Here is a 25,964-nt window from a genome sequence, read left to right as displayed (position 1 = left end):
CGTTACGCTACAAAACACATTTCAACTTTTTAAATGCTGTGAATTATTAACGAATATTTTCTATGAGAAACAGATAAATACTTATAATTGCTAGCATTCCACCTCTAAATTTTGTTGTGATTATCCTTCCATCTTACTTTAAGAAAAATGTTTCCATATATTGGCAATAACATATGTTATAATATTGTTGTCTACTGTTTATGGACAACTTATTAATACATTTTGCAAAACTCCTATTTATTCAATGGTGTAAATAGCAAACATATTTACATTTTGAAGAAGAATCGCTCATTATTATAAAAAGGAACGCAATCCAAAAAAACAATTTTTTTCGCATCATAAATATGCGCTTCTCCTTCTTCTAAAATTTAGCAAATCAACAACAGATGGCTTACAGTGCTGAGTGGGAAATTGTATGTAAACAAAAAATTCAGCAAATTGCTTTTAAGGCATGTTGGCTTTTGTTGTAAATCATAACGCACGAAAATATAATGTTCTTGAACGGGGGAAAACTACATTAAACAAATGAACATTATTGCTCAGAACTTTTTTTTTTTGTTCTAAATAAATCAGCTCCGTCACTCGAAATACTCCGACCCAAATCTTACATATCATGTCTTAAACTAAGGTGAAAAATACTCATTTTAACAGTCAGCAATTCGAGAGTTTTAAGAACATCAAGTTTTCTCCTTGTATTAAAATTAATAATTTTTCTTAATGTATATTATTAACACCCCTGTCTTTAGAAACATGCTTCTAGTCATTGACTTTTGTATATCTACACCTACATTGTTTAAGGGTGTTGCCATTATGACAAAAAATTAATGTAATAAATCGGGTTTAGCGACGAGGACAGCAAAAGACACCTAAACTTGTGAATCTTTAAAAGATTTTAGTGTTTTTTTTTTTCGTTAAAAGTGGTAAAAAAACCTCTTCTGGTTTAGTTGTATTGAAATTAAAATCTAACTAGTAGAAAGGTTTAGTGAATAACGTAAAAAATTTGTAAATAAAATTAAGTGCATGTCTCTGCCTGACTAGCTGGCAAAAGCGTTTTTCTGTACATAAGTCTTTTTTTCTGTATGCGTTGTGCATTCAATACTAATGCAAATATGCTATATACATACGCATATATGACAGCGAGGAAGAGATTTTCAAAGATTTTCAAAAGTCATTTGATTTCAATAATTTGTTTAGTTATTTATAAAATCCAAATTTGAGAAGACGAAGTATTTCGCGATTTCATATTTGTACAAATTTATATATATGTATGTATATATAGATGATTGGTAAAAATTGTTCAATTTGAGATTTGATTGACGTGTGCTTATGTGTGTTTGTATATTGCGCTGGTTATTGATTGCAACAATTTACATATTTTTTAGTTTCATTCTTGATAATAAATTATTTAAATATTGCACCCATGTTTGCTAAATATCTGGATTAGCCGGGAAGTAACAAATGCATTAATATTGATAAAAGAGAAACAAATAGAATATTGGTCTGTTAATGGTAACACATTATAAATGCTATAACAATATAAACATTCGAGCAACGTTTCGAACTAAGGGAATGAAATTTTGTTGAAAAATATCAAGGGCATATAAAGAAATAAATCTCTTTCGCTATATTTCTTCATTTGCTTGATTCTGCACTTGCATTTGTCATAAATGTTTCAAACCGGTTGAAAGATGTTTTGTGAAAATTTTTAAATATGCTTACGTTAATTTGCATTAATTTTATCGAATTTTTCCGGTATGTATTTTCTCAAAGTGCGCTTTTACAATTCGATTACACTCGTTCCAAATTTGTAATCCCTTTCAGTTTTGAGTTTTAAAGAGAAAATTGCTTTGTTTTTTGCATTTGACAAGATTTGGTGCGAAAAATTCTTCATCTAAATATTGAGATCGGATGTAGGCAGGATCGCCGTCGTCAATATGAAAACTGGCGATCTTCTACATGATTCTGACCTAAGCTTCAAAGTCTATTAATTAATTAAATAAACTATTGTTTGGACATAAAGGGAAGGGGACTCTTCATGCAAAATTTTTGTAAAGAAACCCTACTCTGCACCATAATGCTTATTTGATTTTGGTTGTGCTATTAATTATAATTTAAAAAATCTATTAGAACATTTAATGCTTTTGTTATTTAGTCCCCCGAATTCATTATATACAAGGAAATTGTAAATGTTCTCTCAATTGCAAAATTACATCTCTCTTGAAAAGTAAATTGAGAGAGTTTTAGACTGCATTTCTCTTCGAACGGAATTTCTCCAATTTTTTTCTTTACAAGTAAGTGCTTGTAAACATAATAGTTTCCTTTCGAATATCATATTGATATGACGTGTGTTCGTTGCGTTTTAAATTCAAAATAGACTGCTGCTCTTGTTTAGCTTAGGGAATAGTAGTTGAGTTAAATGAATCCTCTTCGCATTTCGTAGTTATAACAAAGTTTGTTTCGTTTACAGTCGTATTTTTTGCTGTGCTCTCATATACCAAAGGGATGGAAGATCCTAATCGTATGATGGCTCATACGGGCGGCATGATGGCCCCCCAGGGCTATGGTATGCCTGGCCAAGATGATGCCCAGACAACGGGTAATGAAAATGAGGTGCGAAAGCAAAAGGATATTGGGGAAATATTGCAGCAAATTATGAGCATTTCGGAGCAATCTCTGGATGAGGCGCAAGCCAGGAAACACACACTGAATTGCCATCGCATGAAGCCGGCTCTGTTTACAGTATTGTGTGAGATTAAGGAGAAGACCGGTAAGTCTTTTTTAAACACAATTGTCAAGTTTTCTTCAATACTTAGTTAAAAATAAACCAAACTGCAAATGCTGCGTATACCTGATTGCTTTTGTCGAGCGTTTCAGTGGTTTTGCTCAGTACTATTTAAGCAATATATTAGATTCGTCTTATACGCGTCTTAAGCAATTGTATTAACATAAATTACATATACACATTTATACAATACAATAATAGTTCCATCAAAAAAAAAAAAAAAGCACAAATCGAATCGATCAAATGCTTGAGAATTAAAAGTAATTTCTAACTTTTTGGATAAACTACAAATGAAATGAAGGCTTGAGAAGTTTTCGAAAAGTAATCATCACATCAAACCAATAAAAATGTTTGTAACAGGGTTCCTATCTTTAAAATCATATCGAAAATTCTCCGCGTTGTTTTCCGCGGGATGGTATTGATGCCTATATATCGGGCTACACTTACCTGATTGTCTCAAACGAACATGCGCTTGACAGATGGTATTTCAACTTACATTTTTCGTGAACATGAGTTTCCCAATTTTTTGCTCGTATAAAAAGTTATATTGATTGGAAAACGCGTGAAATATCTAAAGAACTACGCTATGTGGTGCTTCTTTTATTGTAAGAAGGTTAAAAAAAAAATTTGTGAAGTGTACGGTGAGAATGCTGTGAGTGAACGAAGGACTTAGAATTAAAGATAACAATACAAGACGCAATAACTGGAAAAGTCGATGAAATATTTCAACTGGTGGAGCAAGATCGACACGAAAGCTGGCAGGAAATAACGGTGACACTAAACATCAACCAGACAACAGTTTGGAAACATTTGAAAAGAGCAGGCTACAAAGAGAACCTCGAAGCCGCGGAGGATTTAAAAAATGACAATTTTTGCACAAAAGGCAAAGAACATTCTTTGCTTATATACCGAATGACTTATACTTGCTGTGTGTGCATGTGTGCGTGCGTTCCTAAGGCGCCCTGTGCAGTTTACTTCTTGATTTGCTTGAGATGGATTTAAAGCGGGCAATATCATCATACGATAAATTAAAGCGGTTAGTCGATTGGGTTACGAGGTTTTGTCATCCATCTAAATACACTTAGGTTAGAGAAACGCAAAACAATAAATAGAATGAGAGAAGCTGTTTGATTCTTTTATTTATTTACTGTTTTTTGATAAATTTTTCCGAGTTATCATGATAATTACACTCCTACAAGTTGCACTGCCGAGATCTAAAAGGTCGATTTTACTCATTTATGTCTCCAGTTGTCCAGTTTTAGAATTCTTCTTCAAAACCTGTTGTCTAATTCTCCAGGTAGGATGTGATGAATATATATATATATATATATATATATATAAATAAATAAATTAATTTGTCAATTAATACAAAAATGTAAATTATTAAAAAATCTTGAAAATAAATAAATCAATGCATTTTATTAACAATTGATCGTATTATTAGGTGTTTGCAAAAATGTTGGTCATTTTTTCACTTGAAAAAGGCATTTATGGTGAAAAATTGATACAATATATGTTAATCGAAATGATTTCCATAAGTTTCTACAATATTTTACAATTTTTTTGGGCGACCTGGCCGTATCGTGACGAAAGTCCTAGTATTGGTTTGGCAGCGGTCGATTCACCGAACCATTTTCGAACTTCTTCCACTTTGCGAACGATCTGAACAAGTGATAATCAGGAAGAGGCGTCATGCTGGATGTGGCAGAATTTCCCCTTTCGAGTGGCAACAGTGTATTGCGGACAATTCTTGCAACAAGTGACCAAAAAATGGCATTTTCAGTCAATTCGTGTCGCCACTTTTTAACTGTTGAAATCAAAACCGAGAATTGGGATATGATGGACCAAGACTACTACAAGACTCCGAACGCGTTTAAAATTTTCGCAAACACCTAACAGAGACCGCTTCGTGTTTATGTCAATTTTTTCTTTGAAAATTTTGAAGACTGCTTGTCTAAGAAACAATTCGCGTAAAGCCAAAATAAAGATATGATAATGCAATTTTTCGCAAATTATAGTAATGAACGACACAATTCTGACGATGTAAAGCAATTTATTTAGTTTTGCTTTTTATATACGTGTTTTGCCAAAAAACCTGACCAGTCACGTTAAGTCACGTCATAGTGCTACGCATAAATTTATACCTAAATCTTGAAAATAAGTTCAAAAATGTATAATACGCGCGTTCAGTGTTTGGGAAAGAGCATTACTTGGGGCAGAAGTTGGATAACCGCGAAAAGTTTTAACGTAAGTAACGGCAGCATAGATGCAATGATACAACGTTTTATCCAAGCAAGCAACGTCGTGTTAATTTGTTTAAAGACAATTTATAGTCATTGCATTAAAAAGCCGGTTTATAAGCAAAAAGATGATAAGCGTTTTAACAGCGACGTAGCTGTAGGGTAGAGCAACATCTGAAAGCGAGTATTATTCGCAGACGAAGACAAAGCAGAAATGAGAAAACTAAAGATATAAAAATAAATGTTCATAAAGTTTTATAAAATATGGAAATTAATAACGATTAAATGAATAAATTTTCAACGATACGTTACACACATATATTTGTATATACAAACAAAACTTAAATTAACTTGTTTACGTTTTGTTAACTTCGCTTGAATATGCCAAAGTTTCTTCTGTTCTTCTTAACTCACTATAGAATTTGAACGGATATAAAAAATATAGACATAGGCATTTTTGATAAATATGATTCGTGTAATTTAGTTATTATCTGTGCAAATCGCAGTTACGAATAAACGTGAGCTCGAGTTTTCGCTTCATTCGTTTACGTTCAGATTAAATTGAAATCGAAGACATATTAAAACGTTATAGTCGAGAAAAATAACTAACTTTTGTATACCCTACACTACTTTGCTCATAAAATAGATCAAAAATTACATCTTGCTACTCTAGTGTGTGCGAAGTCTTGTGATGAGAATTTTTGTTGAGAATATGGAGGAGCAAGAATGCGATCAATATGATGCTCGAATATTTTCACACTAAATTTATATATCACATCATTATTCTATGAATTTGTTTTTAATTATAAAATACTACAAAGTAGGAATTTATCGTCATATAAAGGCATATATCTTGTAAGAAAGTGGATATGTGAGGAGTATTGAGAAATATGGGGGGATTAAATTTTCAATACACATTTACTACATTTCGTCGATCTTTCTCATTTTTAAGCAGTAGTGGGGCTCGGTGATAGTTCTTTTGACTCGAGTAATATCAATCTGTTTTTTCTTTCCAAGAGTCTATGCGTTTGTCACAGATGAAATTCGTAATCACTTTTTCCAAAAGTCTTAGCGCATCGAGCATGTGATTTGTGTGCTGTAAGTGAATAAAGCATTCACTAGGGCGCTGCAGATGACACGTGTTATTAACCGTTAACATCCGCCTGAGTGGCCGAGTAGGCAAGAGTCTCGACTAGCAACTCAATGGTCGTGGGTGCGAATCTCAAGTGCGGTAGAGTTTTTTAATAAAAGCCGAAAGAAAGCCTTACATGCTAGTGCTGTAAGACCTAGTCTTAGAATTCATTCTCTGGCTACATTTATAACAATAATAATAATAACCGTTCAAAATTTGATCCTGATTGTTTTTTGTACGATGCCATGTTGTTCGTTTGTTTGTCATGTAAATTGAGTTTTTTTCCTTCGAGATTAGAATTTCACATTAGTCATAGAGAGCCAAAAACAAAACTGGAAGCAAATGCATCCCGTTAGTTGCTCTTCGTTTTAGCTTTCATATCTCCAAAGTAAACAATATACTTTTTTGTCGAATAATTCGCTATTTTCAATAAACACAAAATCGCCCAAGATATACACAAAGCGAGAACACTCTTGTTTTTCAAAAGAAATGAAAAATTGTTCTTTCCCCATTACTCATGAATTTACAAAAGTTTGAACGTATATTCTATAGGCGATGCTGTAGAACCTGTACAAAAATGGGAAATATTTACCACGCCTGCCCAATATTACAGTGTGTCAAAATTTAACTCATAGAGTATACAAATGCACCTAAGAATGTCGGTCTGTGCAACTGTAAAGCATCTGGGGTAAATATTGTTCTGCTTGCGAAAGATTTTGGAAATGAGCAGAACTTTTCAAGCGAGACGCACACGCGACAAAAAAAGCAAAGAACGCCTTTGCTTTCCGAGGTTTTTGCTCGTTACTGATAAACTGCAACAAGAACATGATATAAATCTCCACTTTTACTCTGAAGAGAGAGAAAATCAGTCGTGCCTATCCAATATTATAGAATACGAGAATTTACTTCTCCTTTTATTTTTACCCTTTTTTGGGATGACGGTGGTGGGTGTAAAGGATTCGATCGGGACCGAATATAGTTTTCTTACTTGTTTTTTTTGGTTTTCCAGAATATTTGAAGTCTGTTATTTCAACTTGTTAGTGTACTACATACATTTTAATTTCTTCTCCAATTATTTTTAACGTCCACGGAGAGCATTTCTAGCAAGTTATTATGAGTGTGTGTACGATGGTTTTAAAAGTAGCGCATCTTAAGTAATGCATGCATGCATTTTGTGTTTTCCTTTAATTGAAAACTATTGGAATATTTGCGCCTTTTACCAGCACCGACGGCAGCTACCTCCCGCACACGGTCCATTAATTCCTCGTTTGCATCTTTATTGACATCGTGTTGTGTTTTATACATGCATGGTGTCTCAGCGCGTTCGCGCTACACAATTGTGCATAGCATCGAGGGCAGTAGAGAAGGTCTCTTTGATGCTCCGCACAATTTTCCGCTGTCAGGAGGATTGGCTCGCAAATTATACACTAGACAACCTGAATAAATTGACTTTGCCGCGAGGCCATTTTTTTAAATAATTGAAATATATATATATACGTATACATATATGCGTATACATATACCTATGGATACATATATATGTTTATTTATTTATATATGGTATTGATTATTGAAAATTATTTTTTGTCATTATATATATTATTCGAATTTTTTGTGAGAACTGTCTTCGCTGCTCGACAGCGGCAAAGTGTTTTTTTTTTCTTGCTTTCCGAACAGAGAATTAAATGAAGAACAAACGAAATTTTTGTACTTGACAGAATCTCCTTTTTATCTCTTAATTTGGAATTTAATATTTCTTCGCTTCTTATCTAAAGGCTTCATTGATACTTTCCGATGCATTTGCGATATTCTTTTGATCATTTTTAAAAACATTTTACTGTCTGTTGCCTGGCATTGTTTTCAAATTAAATCCACATGAAAGGATTCTTATGAGAGGCTAGCCTTTATGGTAGGCGTAGGAGAAGAAGGTCTAACTTTGGGTATTTCCTTACGAAATTAGCTGAACAATAATGCCCTTTTTTGGCAAAAAAATGAACTTTGTTAATTAATCTCTTTGATTTATCTAGACGGTTCGCGTCCTGTTTTACAAAACGGTCCTAATGAGAAGTAGACTTTTACATGATATGAATGGTGTTTTATGAAACAGCCAGCTGAAGAATGGTATTTAGCGTAGAGCTATAAAGCATTTATTGATCAAATTCCAAAGTCACCTTTATCTACTACAGGTACTAAGGCGGTATATGTAAATACCACAGTAAATTTTCCCAGTTACATATGATTTTGTACCATTTTGAGTGAAAGCACGGGACAGTCTATGAACGGATCTTTTCGGCAGTCTGCACTAAAATACAACGTGCGTTGCTGACTCACTGCGTGAACGCGTGTAGTTTCAACTAAGTGAAAAATGTTAAAAAGATTTTCCCCATTTACTTCTCTTTGGCATCCTAATGTTGCTACAATAGCAACAATAACACGACGTAATAAAAATTGATTTATTTTACTTATTGTGTGAAATAACGTTTCATGGTCAGTTTATAATGGCTTTCGTTTGCGGCGTCTTATACGTGTATCTTTAGGGTACACATTCTCAGCGGCGATAAAAAATTTGAGCAAGCGTTGGTATTGAAACCTAAGCGAAATAATAATAAAATGCTCATGTATTCGCTTTTGTGTGGGGTTTGTTGAGCCTTCCAAAGAACCCCTTATTGAATGTTGAATAAATGTCGCGTTAGGGCAACCCGAAAAGTAACATTTGTCACATTAACTGCACCCATACGTAAACGGTCTCGGCTGTTGCCAGTGCTGCTTCTTCTATTTTTTTTTTTTAATTTTTTTTTTATTGCAATTTCTCTTGCTTCAATAGCGCAGATGAATTTTATATTCTCTTGTTCGTCATTCTGTACATTATTCGAAAGCAAGCGCTATACGTTACATTCAGATGCAGATAGATGCATAGGTGTAGGATAAATTTTCAAAGTTCAAGTATTTAGATTTGATTTCAAGGCGAAACCCATTTTGTAAATATGTCATTCATTCGAGTCAATCGACGTGAAAATGTGCTAAAGAAAAATTGCTCTTATTACATGGACACGTTAATGTAATGTAACTGTAAAGTTAAAGGATTCTTAGCGTGAGTGTAAGTGCAATAAGCCAGCAAAAATATCAAATCGTTATACGTTGTAGGTCTTAAGTTATTGATCGAAATGTACAATAATTTATTTTTTTTCTTAAATATTTCAATGTTACAATTTTTCAGCAATTGTGGACGCATGATGCCCATTGTCAATTGTTATTTGTGGAATTCAACAGCTTATAGGAATGTGTATGAATGTGTGTACGTACATGATGGACCCTTCGCTGCATATATATTCAAAGCAGCAGAACACATTTAGTTGAAGTATGATTTTCAGGGGTGTTAACGTTTTCATCAACAGAGAATACATGCACAGCCATGGCTGGTTACATTTATTAAGCCCGTCCGGAAAGTAAGTTTCCGATCTTTCTACACCTATTATGTGAAGGATAACAATGTACGTTAGTTGTATTACTTCCAAGTCGCATAAATAGAAATATCTGTAAGGTGGGAAAAAATATTGGAAACAAAACCACGGACCGAAGGAGATCATAGATAGAACAGGATATGCTATAGAGTGGGCCAGGGCGTAAGATGAGCCCGTCCGGACAGTAAGCCTCGTCTGTCCGTTTGACGTGCGTTAAAGGTGTATTTCTTTAGTGTAATCGTCTGTGGAGTTTCCCGGAGGATTAGGAGGATTGAATGTCCCTCCCCCTTGATTTTTTCTGAGTTATATAATTTTGCCGTGTTACACAGAACATAGCGTTACAAATACGGACAAATTTTATTTAATTATATTACATAAAGGGGGCGCTCAACGTGTGGCCAAAAGAGGGCAAAAGATTCGATATTGGCTCGGCAGATAACTATTTTACAGAAAAGCGTACTTTCCGAATTCCTTGAGTACAGCAATTCTTATTTTATCTCTGAAACGATCTAAACTTTCAAAATCATCTTGAAATTTGTGAAATTGTAACAAATACATTTAATTTGGAAGAGGTTTAAAATTCTTGTAATTGTTGCCGACCATCATCGCCCCCCGTCCCTCCATCCTAGTCGGTCGCGCACCATATATTTCTCCTTTCTTCTAACTTATAACTTCAATTGTAAGAATAATATTATTATTATTATTATTAATTTCGCTAGAGAATTAAATTCTAAGACTAAACTCTTAAAAGCACTAGCATCTAAGGCTATTGACCTTGTAAGAATAATAATTTCGATCGGTTTAATTATCGAAGTCTTTCGCAATTAGAAATGTGTAGCGTACTCAAGATCCGTCATAGATATAAAGCAAACGTAAACTTCTTTTTTGTGTTTTTTTGGTTTTTTTTTTTTTTTTTTTTTTTTAAATCAGATAAACAAATATGTTTATAAAAAGCGTTTGCTGATGTTTTTATAAAAATTTCATAGGTTGCCGACTTTCCTTGCTTCTTTTACTAATCTAAATTGAATATATGTTTGCGCGGCATTAAGCAGAAACGTATGCTCTTCTGTTGAACAATATTATATCCATCCCTTCACTCACTCTATCTATGTATGTACGAAAAACATCAGAATGGTAAAAGATATTGCAAAACTTTGCCTTTAAAGTCAAACTTTGCTCATCTAGAGTATACAGTATACAATTATGTATATGTAGATGTATGTATATATATTCACTTTTTGTTTAGGAATACATAAGTAAATATTGTGATTCAGTTTTTCCTCGTTTTCGTTTAAAAGTCCTCAGGCTGAAATGAAGAGGGAAAATTAAACAAATAAATGCATTAAAGTAGTTTTTAAGAAATCTGAACAATCCCTAGAGCATTTGTTAGGAATTTTCTTTTCTTTTCTCTGCTTTCCTTTTTTTTTTTTTTTTTTTTTTTTTTTTTTTTTTTTGCAATTAATTACGCGAATTCTTTATGCAATGTTTGAGCACATTTTGATTAAATTTAACGTGATTTTCTACTTTCAACTTAAGGAACTTGAACGCTTTGAATTGTGAGAGGGGAGGGGAATTTTTAAAACTCTGTATTCACATCTTAGCCGCAACGAGCCAAGCGAATTAAAACGAATGGATCTTCATGGTAGGGGCAAATTTTGTCTACGATATTCGATTGCAAGATAAACGCAAAATACGATTTACGATTTGCGATTTCCGATTTACAATTATACAATTGAAAGGGTTGATTTCGATTTCAACGGAACTCGTATTATAGATTTAGTGATAGCTGTATATAATAGCTATGTTTATGTAATTGATCAAAATTATTGCAAAATATTAAAGAATCAAAGAAAATTTCATTAAATGATACTTTTGCAATGTCCTTAAACTGCTTATATACTCTCTCATAGAAGGAGGTTTGAATCTTTCATGAAGCGAATCTTTTATGATAAAGTTTATGTGACTTGTGTTGTTATTGTTAACACATGCTTATAACGACATGCTTTAATTCAATCATGCGAACGCTACGTTAAGTTGATATGAGCAATCTCCGTCTGCTCGATTTCAAATCATTTAGCCATGTCTGTCCGCTTAATTGTTTAACATATGCTCATCTGTTCTTTTGATCAAGTTACCGTAATTTTCGCTCAAGGACGAACACACCAGTTCCCATATGAAATCAATATTTCGAAAGTGTTGTTTTATATGGGAAAAAAATTTGCGATTTTTAACGTTTCTCGACAAAAGTTACTGGAAAATATTTTTTTTTTTGGCGTATTAAATAGATGAACAAAATTTGTATGGTCTAATGCGACCATTTCGTTGGTCGCCACACTTCCACACGAAGATTATTATAAAGAATAATTAAAATGTAATTGTTTTGTATTTTATGGTGACAATCGATTCAAAACAGCCCGTTTCACGTATTGATTTGGTGAATTAAGCCCGCATTATGATCGCATCGTTTTCCATTCGAAATCCTTTTCCACTCTCCAGAGTTCTGATTTTTGATATCTTATCGCGAAAATAAGTGAATTATAGTCAAGCGAACACTAGGTTCGCGCATAGCGCGTTTGTTGATCGTGCTTACCCGAGACAGACACGTAACTCATTTTATTTTATATCATTGTAAAATGTTTTTACTCTACAAAAAATTTTTATGGATGTTTGATGATGAATTTTGGGCAACTTGCTACTGAAAGGAAGTAAGATAAGGAAAGAAGCACTGATCATTTAAGTGTTCCTCTCTCTCTTCACTTCAAGTTATGAGCTAGCTCGGACACTCGGAAAGTGAAGTGTTTCTATCAACTACTAGTGCAAATACTCTAGCGTATATTTGTTGTTGTCGACGCTGGTCTTGCGTGCACATATTCTTAGTAAATGATATGAGAGAATTTGTTATGAAATAATTCTGACACATAGATGATAGATACGTATCATATTTGAAAAACTAGCAGTGCCGTTCCATTTTTTCTTTTGTTTTCTTTTGTCGTCTTTTAACTTTTTTCTTGTTTAATTATTCATAAAGTTTTTAGATGAAACACATTTACCTTTCATCTTTGCTGTAACTTTAATTTACAGTTCTTTCCATTCGGAATACGCAAGAAGAGGAGCCACCAGATCCGCAGTTAATGCGTTTGGATAATATGCTAATTGCTGAGGGTGTTGCCGGACCCGAAAAGGGGGGAGGGGGCGCTGCTGCAGCTTCTGCAGCCGCAGCCAGTCAAGGTAGTTATATTTATTAGACAATTGTCAGAGAGTATTGTGTATATTTTTCCAACTTATTTAAAGTAGGATCTTCATTATCTATTGACGGCGCAGACAATGCCATTGAGCATTCAGACTATCGTGCAAAGCTAGCCCAAATACGACAAATCTATCATCAAGAATTGGAGAAATATGAACAGGCGTGCAATGAATTCACTACGCATGTAATGAATCTTTTACGTGAACAAAGCCGTACCAGGTGAGAATGGAAAAGTGAATATTTAAAATTTGGTATTATATTTTAATACATACATAATAATGATGTTAGGCCCATCACACCCAAAGAGATTGAGCGGATGGTACAAATTATACACAAAAAATTTAGTTCCATTCAAATGCAATTGAAGCAGTCAACTTGTGAGGCCGTTATGATTTTACGTTCTCGGTTCCTAGATGCACGTCGCAAACGTCGCAACTTTAGCAAACAAGCTTCAGAAATTTTAAATGAATATTTCTACAGTCATTTGAGTAATCCATATCCCTCCGAAGAGGCCAAAGAAGAATTGGCTCGTAAATGCGGTATAACGGCAAGTTAAACATTTTCTTTCGCCCTTCTACACTTATCATAATTTGAGATAATTGAATAATATTTGGTGGAAGAGGAAGAGAAGGGTGAACGGTATATTTCAGAATATTGTGTATTAATGATCGCTTTTTTTTTTTGTTCTCATATAAAAGGTCTCCCAAGTCTCAAATTGGTTTGGCAATAAACGTATACGCTACAAGAAAAATATTGGTAAGGCTCAAGAGGAAGCCAATTTGTATGCAGCTAAAAAGGCTGCCGGTGCTTCGCCCTATTCGATGGCAGGACCTCCAAGTGGTACTACCACGCCTATGATGTCGCCTGCACCCCCGCAAGATTCAATGGGCTATTCCATGGGTTCGGGGTACGAGCAGCAGCCTTATGATAACAGTATGGGCGGCTATGATCCTTCTTTACATCAGGATCTTAGTCCTTGAAAACATTTATTTGATAAATTTTAAATGAGCTTTAGCTCTTTTCCAAACTATGATGTTTTTCTTATTATTAATAAATTCATTTTAACCACGAGTTTTTTATACCTCTTTTGGTTTATTCATTTCATTGTATTGTCTTTATCTTTATTTTATTTTATTTTATTTTATTTTATTTTATTTTAATCATTCTCACCTAATTCTCTTTCTAATTCTAAATTTTCAAATTTTGCCCCTCTTTGTTTTTTTCGTTCACCGGGATTTCATGTACGCATCTAGTATTTAATTATATTTTTATTCGTTTTGTAAAATTGCATGTACGTACAAAATATTTAAAAGGAATACTGAAAGCTGAAAACTGATTTCCGCAATTTGAATAATCAGGCTCATCCGTATACTTGAATAAAATTAATGTGACCCGATGTATACTAAAATTTAAAGTAAAATACAATTTACGCGTAACGAAAATGAAAAACAAATATTTAGCGAGCGTGAAAGTAAAAAGTTTGAGAAAAAAACAAATAAAACATTGCAATGCAAAATGAAATCACGTATACGAAAAAATTTAAATCTGATTTCAAAAAACAAAACATAAAAAAAAAAAACAAAAAAAAAAAAAAAAAAAATACAAAAAATTTTAATTTTAAACAGTATAAATATTTTCAAAAAAAAAAAAAAAAGTCTATAACGTACTAATGAAAATAACGTAACAAAAGAATGTAATGCATTTCTAAGGCAAAAAAAACTTATTTGGAAATCTATGTATACCAGAGTCGATCGCATAGGTAATAAGCAGCATCTTTACATCCCGGCAATGTATACGCAAATCTACACAATATATTTACGTATGCTCTTATAAATGATAAGAAACACACAAATACATAAATACATAAATATTTGCATATATTTATAATATGATAACTACTTTACCAACATTGATAATTGAGATGCAATATTTTTTTTTAATTTTAATTAAACTTAACGAGAAAATCTAAAGCAATTCTGGATTTTGGGTATGATCGCAAACGAAAGAAGAAAATATAATACATCCTATCTAAACCCCCCAAAACGCATAAAATATATAATATAATTAATATTAAAATTTACGACGTGTATTTTATTTGTTTTAAATTTAAGCTATAATATTTGATAAAACATTTTTCTTTTTAATTTCCCTTCTATTTAGTTTTGCAAAGGCATGCAGACAAGAAGAAATCTCTGAAAACTATGAAAATTATGTATACGATATGAAATATAAAACACGAAAACCAATTAAATTTATGTGTTAAACAACCGCAACAGATTGTACGGCAATTTCCGATAAAATCACAACTTAATTATTAAGTTAATTAAAAAAAAAAGAACTTGAAAAAAAAGCAAAAAAAAAAAAAAAAAAAAAAAAAAAAAAAAAAAACAAAAAAAAAAAAAAAAAAAAAAAACCGTTCCGTTTTATTGGGATGCGAAGTGATATTAAAGATGGACGAATTTTAGTTACGGCAAAATCCTCAAAATAAAATACTGTGCACAAGCAAACGAGAAGGAGGATAATAGCTACCCCATGATATAAAACAAAACTACGAGAGTAACATGAAAAAAGTTCTCAATTCCGCACAGTGGGACTAGCAGCGTTTTCGTTTAAGTATGATCCATTCGGTGCACTTGGAGAGATTGTTGGATTATTTCTCTTAGGCTTTTGAAGGTCCAGATGTGATTCCAGTTGCTATGTCTATATGCGCAAGCAGATGAAAAACGATTATAGTCAGGCAAGGTAAAGCCATTAAATATCCTACGTCTATTTTTCTTCTGATACAACTATTTATCAGATTTCGTGATATCGCAATAACCATAAGTCTCAAGTTCCGATGTTAATCGTAATAGCTTTCCTGCGATGCTCTCGTTCTTAACTCTCTCCCTCGCTTATAGCGATCGATTCCGCTGATTTCTATCGGGAACGTATTTGTGAGGCAACATTAAGTCCATCAATCATATATTCCGGGCATCTCGATCAAATAAACTCTGATGAAGATGTGATTTACTTTTGAAAATTTCCTCCAAATTTTGTTTTTTTTTTTACTATTAAAACAAGTAAGAAATTAATTAAAAAAAAAAAAAAAACTTATTAATCGAGCAATGGTTAAATTTAAAACTAATTAACTAAGACTGATTTGACAGAAGGAGGTGAAATTTCCCATGCGTCCACGCGAAGAATGTGAGATGGACTTGATTATATAGATCCTAGTCAAATGAATGAAATCATGTTAAAAGTAATTATAAATTGCCTTTGTAGACAACGGATATATTTATTAACGCTTTAAAAAATATATATATTTATGGAAAGGAACAGGCAGGTGGCGCTAGGATCATTAAGAGGGAGTATCGTGAGGGTATGTGCACAAGTTTTCCAATTTTTTTTTTTTAAATTAATGTATAATATTACACAAAATAGTTATTCGAATGGCTTAAAGATTGTAAAGATGCCAAATATCGAAGAGCAATAAATCAGAAATCCTCTAGCAATGGTGTTAAGTGGAATGAGACTTGTCTACGGACTTGCGACATTGTGGATGATGGCATCTTGCGTCACTCCCCTTTAAGAATTCGTTCGCATTCTTTACCAGCGAAGACAGCGAGCTTCTCAAGTTGGCCGGTCCACAAAGTACTTCAGCGATTTGCGTGGTCGTTTGCGGCTTTATTCCCGCTTTCATTTTCCATGACGTCTGACGTGGGGCGGTATTTATGATATGAGTGCAAGTTTATTTATCCATTATATATCGGTGCTTTTGCCAATTTGAATAATATAAATAATTGCTAATTAAACTGGAACAAGCTTTACGGCAAGGCTTATAGATGTAGTGTTTAATGTAGTGTTTCTGCAATTTTTGATCAATTTCATTTATACGAAAATACGTTTAAATACCTATATTCGAATCTTTTCTACCCTACACCACTTGAGGGAACAAGGTATATTCAATTAGTTTGGACGTATGTAACACGAAAAAGGTTTTAAGATAGACCCACCTTTCATTATACCGATCAATTCAGGATCATCATCTGAATTTATGTAAGCCTGTCCGTTCTTTCTGACGTCTGCCCATGTAAATTTGTGTTCAAGCTTTAAAGTCGCAATATTCAATCTATTTTCATGAAATTTGGCACATTTACGTATTTTAGCCTAAGGGCAAAAGCTATTAAAAATGATTCGAATCGGTCCACTTTTTTGACCTTTTCAATTGCAATTTCCCGGCTAAGCAATAGAATTTCGGCATTCTAAATTGGTATACAAATTTTGGAAGTTCATACGACAAAAAGATATAGTATTCAATGCGTCATGAAGAATGGTACCTCAACATGAAACAAATGACTGTACCAAATTTGGCCCATTTTGGCCTATTTTTTGAATTCTGCACTAATAGGGATTTTCACGAGAGTTGATCCTTTGTCGAGCAGAAAATTCGAAGTTTTTATAAGTGATGTTGAGAATTGACCCATAATAGTAATTTTATACAAAACTGAATTCTACAAAATTTCGACCATCTGCGCCTATTTTGGATCTTGGCGTATGTAAGGATTAAACTTGTACTACATAAGGTTGCGTTTTGGGTCCGCTTTTCCATAAATACGCACATGAAAAACACACCTTTATATAGAAACAAGATATAATTTTTGTGTTCTATAATAAAAATAAGAATTGTGTTAGATAAAGTGGTGTAGAGTGTTTAGCAGTTTATGATGTTTTTACTCGTTTCTATTTGGTTTAGTTTATATAGTTTTAAATTAGTTCAAATTGGTCCAGTTTGAATGACTTTTCTTGCCGAATTGACGTAGTCGCAGAAGTTAAGATACGAAGATAGGAAATTTGTCACGCACATCTATTACTCGAAGGCAGACGAACACGCCCTTGCAATAAAAACAACTAAACCAATATCGAGAAAATAAACCGAGATTGCCTTCTTCTTTCCGTTCGGATATATTTCCGAGATAACCAGATATTCATTACGAAATTATGTAAGGTCGTTCCAAGCATGACTAACGTGATCCCTTCTTGTAGCACATATTAATTGGCTTCTGTGCTAATTATAAGGTTTTGGCTTTTAGAGACGAAATGAATTTTTCGCAAGTTTTTCGATTCGCTGTAATTCACACATATATACAGCTGCAGAAAGGTGGTTTTCGAAAACCGTCTACAGCTCAGTATTATTAGTAATATCTCAGACGCAAGTTCGGCATAAAGGCAGTGTAATTTTTGCGTGCACGCAGTAGGCATTAAAACTGATTAAGTTATATTTTACCGTGGAAAAGTAAGTTCGCCAATTCCCATCACAACATTCATATGCATCCGTTTCTCTTCCTCCCGACTAAAGTTTGCTAAAAGTTTTTTTTTTTTGCGCATTTATTGTTTATACAAGAAACAGAACTTTTTTTTGTTTTTTTTTTTTTTTGTTTAAAACTCAAACATTTTAAGAATGCTTTGTATTGTGATGATCATCCCGTGCTTTCACGATTGTTAATTCAGTGTTTGTGTTTTAAGTCTTTTGTTTATCAATTATGTTACGGGCGTTGCGGGTAACGGGTATATAGAAAGAGAAAAAAAAAAGAGAAAACGAAACTTATAAAGCAAATCAAAAGATCAATAGTTGAACAGAATAGTGTATGAGTGAGTGAGAGAGGTAAGATAATAACTGAGATGAAGTAAGTGAAACAAACGTCTCTCTAATAGTGGTAAGCAATTTTTTAAATAAAATTTTTATTAATATGTACGTTTGCAATATTAATATGCATATGTAATTTTTTTCAATGAGAAAGTTAAGACCTTAACTTAATCACAAAAACCTCTGCCAAGGGAAAGCTTAAAACAATGTTGAGTTAAAAGTCTACGATCACGTATTGCATAGCAAGTAAAAAAGAAAAAGAAGTGACTAAGAAAAGTCATTCACTACGCAGTGAATTTTGAACACCCCTCATCAATGGAACAAATCCTTAAAAATTGCAACAATTTTTCGCTGCCCATATTTTGCATTGAGCCGCTGCTTAAACCTAGTAAATGCTATTGAATTACCCAACAATTTTTCGAATGTTATCGGGGGAATTCAACAATGAATATATGAAAAATTTCAAATTTTTCACCACTTCTTTTCAGCATTTTAAATAAGCCGAGGGAAGAATGTGCACGTGGACCTAGACTCGCACATGGACATGACGAAAGGACTAAAGGCATATCAATAAATCCGAACTGAGAGTGCCGTGGACATTATTTTACGTGATGTGACATTTGAAATTTTTATATTAATTCTGTCGTAGTGAGTATACACAGAGTCATAGACATGTACACAAATGCATATATATATATACATATATATATATATATATGTATATGTATGTATACACTTGTGTGTTAATGCTAGAGCTTGGATCACGTTGCAAATCGTACAAACTGTTTAACATTAAAATGGCTATAGAATGAGTTGAGAGTTAGTTGCCTGCTGACTGTTGAACATTTTAGTTTAGTGTTTGCGTAAAAGTATACAGCAACGCGTTAAATATTCGAGAGTAAAAAACTCTGCTATTTTTCTGTTTCATTTCTGAAATACTTTACATACAGAATAATTTTTGTTGTTTTTCCGTAAATATAACAAAAAAGGAAAAAAAAGAAAAAGCAACGAGAAAACAAAGAAGTTCACGTATTAGCCAACTGGATAAATTTAGAACGAAAAAGGTGTGTTTGCATGTGTTTATTGAAAACCGAAAATGTAATAAGAGAAAGAAAATTGTATTATATGAATAAATTCAGTGTTACCTGTTCCCGTTAATAACATTTGAAGAACTTTACAAAGAGAAATATTTGTCGTTTGACGTGGGCCGGGAGAAAATATTTTTCTAAATTGATTCATTCATTCCCGTTTCGTAAGGAGTCATGTAGACATTTAGTGCAAGAAGAAGGGAGAAGCGTACTTGCGTGGCATTTCATAACGCGCATTAAGAAAAAAAAAAATGAAAATAAATAAATAAACGGAAATAATTATATAATTTTTTTTTTGTTTTTTTTTTGTTTTTCTTTTTAGTGTATTCACTTTTGTTTTATTAATGATAGATATGAAAGAATAATACGAGTGATATGACTTGAAATGATTTTTAAGTAGATTTATTATTTAAGAATTTATCGATCGGTTGCAGCGTCGCGTAATCGATTAATGAATTTTAAAAGGAATTTTTCAAATGAAACGAATGACAAGCCATAGTTAATACGAACCATAAATAAGGTGGCTAACGATTGCATGTATGCATGCAACAGCAGCAGCAGCTACAGCAGCTGCAGCACCGGCAGAAGCCATCTTTTGCAATTTCATTCTCTTGGTATTTTCGTAATTATTATTATTATCATTATTGTTGTTGTTGTTCTTATTAAGATGTTTTAGAAGGTGGGGCGATGGTGGTATCGCTCTTAATGTTATCGTTGGAGAGAAAAAGACTGCACTGACGACTACTAAACTGCTTCATGTATAGACTAGCTTGGCATGTTTCCTTCATTTCATGCATTTAACAAATAGTTTTTATCTACTGATGATGACGAGTGCTTACAAATATTCTTATGTATATAGGAAACTGGTCGTTATTTGAAAAAAGATTCATTTTTATTCTCGCTCTTTTTAAAATATTTAAAGTTTTTTGATTGAATTTTATTCTTACTGTTATCATAGCTAGTATAATAATCATCGTCATCATTATCGTTGTTGTTATTATAACAATCTATATTCGTTTATTATTATGATTTATTTTTTACATTTTTATTTTAATAATAATAATAATAATAATAATAATAATAATAATGATAATGATAATGATAATAGACAATCATATCGGGACAGTTGTGAATTTCTGAAAATTTCATCTTTCCTACGCGCGTATTGCCTTCAACTACAAACTAACTAACTTAGTATTTGCAAAAATGCTGCAGCCAAACCTTAAGTGTGATATTGAAAAAGAATTTGCAAAACATCAGCTCATGTTTTTTCCCTTCTATTTATTTAAGTGTTTATTTTTTACATGATTGTGAGTATATTTGAATAATACGTGTATTTGAGTGTATTTAAATAATACGAAAAGTTTCTCTTCTAAAATATGCCGTGATCGTGATCGAATCATTTCTTTTATAAAATTTTTATTCTCCTCTATTATATAGGAGAAGTGTTCAATATATTTAATTAGATATGTTTTTTGAAATTGCATTTTCGCAAAGTGCCTGTTAAGCAATTTTATATAAATAGAGTCGTCTTTTATTTAGTTATTTTTGCGTTACTTTGTGTTACTTTATGTTACACCAAACGTTGGAGTTTCAATTTGATAATTCATTCGTAAGCATGTGTATGTACACTAGTTTTACAGCATATTGCAAATGAATTCTTTTTTGTACCTTAAGCGGAACAAAAGTTGGAAAAATATAACTAAGAAGGCAACGTTCGAGTCAGTAACATACATATGTAGATAGACTTACGCATAATAAATGGTAAAAAAAAAATAAAAAAAAATACAGTTAAATATGCAGAGTTGGAAATATGAAGAAATACAAAAAAGAAAATTTATAGTAAAATTGTATAAGAGAACTGGTTCCGGCAGATAATAATAAAAAGTAAACCGTGAATGCACATACATAAAAATATACACAAGCACACATACATAAATACACACACACACACACATACATGTATACAACTATGTATTATAACAACAACAGAATAATCAATCAGTCAATCAATCAATCAGTGGCTTGGAAAAGCATACATACACCCCAATAACAGTTGACACATCCATAGAAAACTTGTCTTATAATATGTACATAAAGACACATTTAGTTATTTGGTGGACGGACAGGAAACCTCAAAAGAAAATTACAACAACAACAAAAAAAAACAAAATTCATTCGAAGTTTGCTGCTTAAGTCTTTAGTTTTTTTTTTCGTTTTTTTTTTTGTGTTTTCCTCGCTACTTTTGAATTCTTTTGTTAATTGCCTGTGAAAATGTTTTATATATATATTTTTTTTTTTTGCTTTATCATTTTGATTATTCTCAAAATTAAAAATACCATCTTACAAAAACCATTTTTATTTTTTTTTTATTTTAGAAATTTTAAAGAAAAGGGAAATTTGATCATTGGGTAAAATTTGAAATAAAAAGCAGAGGAAGAAATTCGCATAAAATAATATTCAGTTAGTGTCTGCAAACACAACGTTACTGCGATAATAATATCACTTTGCTGTTGCTCTTTTCATTCCTTTTTGAGAAATATCATTTCAAAATCTTAAATCAAATTTCGTACAAGTTTTCCGCGCTGCTGAGAACGAGTAAAAAATAAAAAAAAAATTAAATTAATTCGCAAATTATCAGCAGTCAATTAACAATTATCGCGCAGTCGTTCAATTCAATAATTAATTTTCAATGATTTTTCACATGCATCTATCACTATACATATATATACTATACATATATATATATATATATATATATATATATATTGAATGGTTTGCTTCAATGTTATTATCAGTTTCTTTACCATTACTATATATTGTTATGTTTGCTTTCAAAGTATTTCTAGAAAGAGGAAAGGCTTTCGCACGTTTCGATTATTAGTTAAGTGCTGACAGTGAAACTCTTTATCGGCGGTTGCTTTTTGTATTTTGCAATGCACATGTATGTATGGATATATATCGCGGTAATTAAGTTTATTTCACTCTCTCAAATGCCATGCCAAAAAAAGGGCAACAATTCCCAAGACAAAAAAAAAGGAGAAATTCGCTGCCGATACTTTAAAGCAAACCACATACGATTTCATTATTTTAGAGAGTAAAGAGAGTAAAGAGTAAATTATTCTAGTGACCTTGTTTTATAATTTGATTACATTTTTTTTTTTTTTTTTTTTAAGAAAATGTGATATTAATTTTTTACATTTTTTTTTGTCAATACATTGATAATGAATGAATGAATCTTTCTTTTCGTAAAGAGCAAACAATTTTTCGATTAATTATTCGTTTAATTTTTATAATAAAACGAAACATGCAATCTTGGAAAGAAAACGCATTCATTTAATATAATAATCAAATTGAATCCACAAAATTATTCAATGGAAAATAGGTTTTAATTATAATGAAAAGCCAATAAAAACAAAATCATGAAAAATAAAAGAGTGAATATCTTGAAATTATCGCCAAATCGATCTATGAAAAAATGAATAAAAAAAAAAAACAAAAAAGAAAAAACATATATATATAAAACATATATATATATATATATTTATAAAAGAGTTGAAAGAGCTGTTGAAAGTGAATAAACTTACGAGTAGTAAGTTTAAAAATTTTAAACATTTACATTTGATATGAAGCAAAAGGAGAATGAATGGTCGTTTAGCTGCTGTTACCGTCACCGTTACCGTTGCTGCTGCTACCGCTAGTTTTGCTGCTGTTGCCATTGGTATTGCTGATATATTCGCTGCAAAGAGTGAAGCATTTAAGCGAAAGTTTTCATATTAAATATTACGAGTTGTGTGTGATTGATGCTTTATTGCCGCGATCACTTCTTCAATTGGTAATCTTGCGCGTAAAAAGTAGGACAGTTAGATATAAAATATTGCTTTCGTTATTTATTTTTACTCGTCATTTATATGGATGGATGAGAAGTAAACATTTGTACTTCTCCTTATCTGTTTTGTATAATACTTTCTTGCACTCGATGCACTTTATTTTATTATTCGTACCCCAGTTTTTGACTCGATTCTGTTAACTTGTGAAAATTATTGCGTTATTTTCATTCATTTCTTTATTTACAATTCAATGAAAAAGAAAAAAACTTCGAATCTTTTTTGATCCCGATTAGAATCATTCTTTGCTAGTTGTACATTTATTAGCAGGCTTGTCTTATGCAACAACAACAATTATATATAAATAATGCAACTTTTCAACTAATATGGTATATGACTACGCGACGAATTAGGTGACAGGAGCGAGAGAGGGAGAGGGAGAGGGAGAGGGAGAGGGAGAGGGAGGAAGAGCTTGAAGTGAGGAAAATTTATACAATTTTTACTAAACATTTGCTTACAATTTTATAGTCACGATCAAGCATATGTCCATAAATAATGAATATACATAATAAAATGTCTGCTGTGTTACAAGCTAATTGATAAATGTAATATATCTTTAATTCTGCGTCACAAGATTTCTAATAGAGAAACAATTTTAATTATGCCACGAATCTATCGTAATGAAAATGAATAAAAATTTACATTTAAGTCAAGTGTAAAAAACGTACTCTCAACATATCTGGATAAAATTAATTTTACGCTTAACATCGCTGCAATGCTGCATACAATGAATGTTTAACTAGCATTAATATAAAGCTTCGCATATTGATAGACCTGCTTATACGTATATACGTGTATATGTTTGTTATTATGTTTAAAATAAAATAGCACTCACTTGCTATCATCGAAATGGTACAGTACCTCAATTTTCTTTCTGATAAAAGCGAAGTGAACTTGCAAAGTATCTCGAATTTGTAAACAAAAGCCAAATTAAAATAAACGAAGAAAGTTACACTTGAATTGAGACGACCCACAGTCAACGAAGAAGAGCGGTCTCTCCGATAGACTGGAGGCAAAGGACAGAGGGCAAATTGCTTACAATTCCAAAGTTTCAGATTCGCTAACTAAACGGGGCTCTATCAAACGCTTGTGGGCAATGCAAGCGGGATAAATTTATTTATCAAAAAAGTTTTCGTTAAATCTTTTCTAGCCGATATAATTTGCATAAGTTTTTGCGCTGTGTGTGTAAAAAGTAAAAAGTATGCGGGCCATAACAATAACAATGTTTGTGATATACCATAACGTCTGCGACGATTGTAAGTTGTACGACGCGAGCTTTACTTAACGGAATTTGTTAATGCACTCTGCACAAATTTCATTTGCATTTCATTTATGAATAATGAACGCATCCGCAAAGAGCTAATGCTTTACATCTTATCCCAACATTTAGAAGTTCGAAGTCGCTTTTTAAGCTTTTCCTGCATAAAATGTCAATGCCAAGTCCCATAATCTACTCGGTCGCTGAACCCGTATTTAGATGCGATGACATGTGCACAGCTACATGCTTGGTGATGACAAAAAGCGTCGAAATACATTTTGCAATTTGTTTATGGGAAAATGCTCATCCTTTTGCTGAATTGTTTACATAAGTCGTTCATCTATGTAACTGACATCTTTTACACAATTTAGAATCTTAAAACTAAGTGCTTATCAAAAGGGTTATTCCAGCTGTTTTTCTTCTTTTTTTTTTTTTTTTTTTTTTGTTTTTTCTCTAACTAAGCATGCATGAACTGTGTTGCTACTGTCTGGTACATGCATCAAGCTAGAAGTTCATATCCACAAGTAAAAGTGCGTCTGTAACTTCTGTAGGCGTTGAGAACTGAAGTCATTTTATCATTGTTATGTTAGTTGTGCGCAATATTACCAATTCAGAGTGAAAGATCGGCTAGATTCGATAAGGACTGAATAAGTTTTTCACTTTCTGCATTCGCTGCTAGGGACAAACACCTACACTAGTCATCTGGCTACTATTATTCTTCTTGTAGTATAAATCGTCGCCATTGCAAATTTGAACTAATATATGTAACAAAAGTTATAATAACAATTTTTACAAAAACTTAAGACTTATTATTTCTTATCAGTTTCAAATAAATGCACGCGATTTTTGCATTGAAGGCACAAGCTTTAAAGTCTATGCCAAAAAATTTTTGCAGGTTTAAAACGAAATAAAACCGAAAAGGAAAGTGTGGCAGGAGACTCGTAGGATAATTCTCTTTTCTTGCCACGCGCCAACAAACCTCTCTTCCCATTCCGACAAACTTAACACTTTCGGAAAATGTTTCTCTCAGTATCTAATGAGCATCAGAGGATTTTTTTTTTTTTAATGAATTACAAAATGACATCGATTTGAATTTTTTGCTGTTTAACAAAGTCTGGGAAGACCTGTTGGCGAAGGAAATTGTTGTGAGATTTTTTTTGTACGTAAATTTTTTTTTTTTTTAAATTAATAAATAAAAAATATACGAGTGTATGTGTAATAACAGTATATTAGCATAATACCATCT

The 25,964-nt window shown here is 32.3% G+C and overlaps 2 protein-coding genes across 9 annotated transcripts in view; both read left to right on the top strand.

Moving 5' to 3' along the window:
* The first annotated feature begins 830 nt into the window (after positions 1-830).
* Positions 831-14,342, top strand: LOC119639157 (homeobox protein extradenticle). Of its 8 annotated transcripts, none has more exons than XM_038036422.1 (6): positions 831-920; positions 2,468-2,767; positions 12,697-12,843; positions 12,907-13,081; positions 13,151-13,409; positions 13,561-14,342. In XM_038036422.1, exons 2-6 carry the CDS (start codon positions 2,503-2,505, stop codon positions 13,840-13,842), a joined length of 1,128 nt encoding a protein of 375 aa, XP_037892350.1. In that variant the 5' UTR covers positions 831-920; positions 2,468-2,502; the 3' UTR covers positions 13,843-14,342. The 8 variants fall into 8 exon arrangements, with proteins under 8 accessions (XP_037892350.1, XP_037892373.1, XP_037892340.1 ...); XM_038036445.1 differs by lacking the exon at positions 831-920 and adding an exon at positions 958-977; XM_038036412.1 differs by lacking the exon at positions 831-920 and adding an exon at positions 975-1,057.
* Positions 14,343-19,313: 4,971 nt separating this feature from the next.
* The window catches only part of LOC119644848 (unconventional myosin-XV), a 35,484-nt gene continuing 28,833 nt past the window's right edge, over positions 19,314-25,964 (top strand). Inside the window, exon 1 of the mRNA XM_038044609.1 lies at positions 19,314-19,549. The gene's annotated coding sequence lies outside the window, so the exon portion shown is untranslated. The remainder of the gene's footprint in view (positions 19,550-25,964) is intronic.

This window comes from Glossina fuscipes, unplaced genomic scaffold (genome assembly GCF_014805625.2).
Source record: "Glossina fuscipes isolate IAEA_lab_2018 unplaced genomic scaffold, Yale_Gfus_2 0, whole genome shotgun sequence".
NCBI classification, from domain to species: Eukaryota; Metazoa; Arthropoda; class Insecta; order Diptera; family Glossinidae; genus Glossina; species Glossina fuscipes.
Note: the sequence above shows the minus strand (reverse complement) of the source record. Positions and strands in the feature narration are given on the sequence as shown.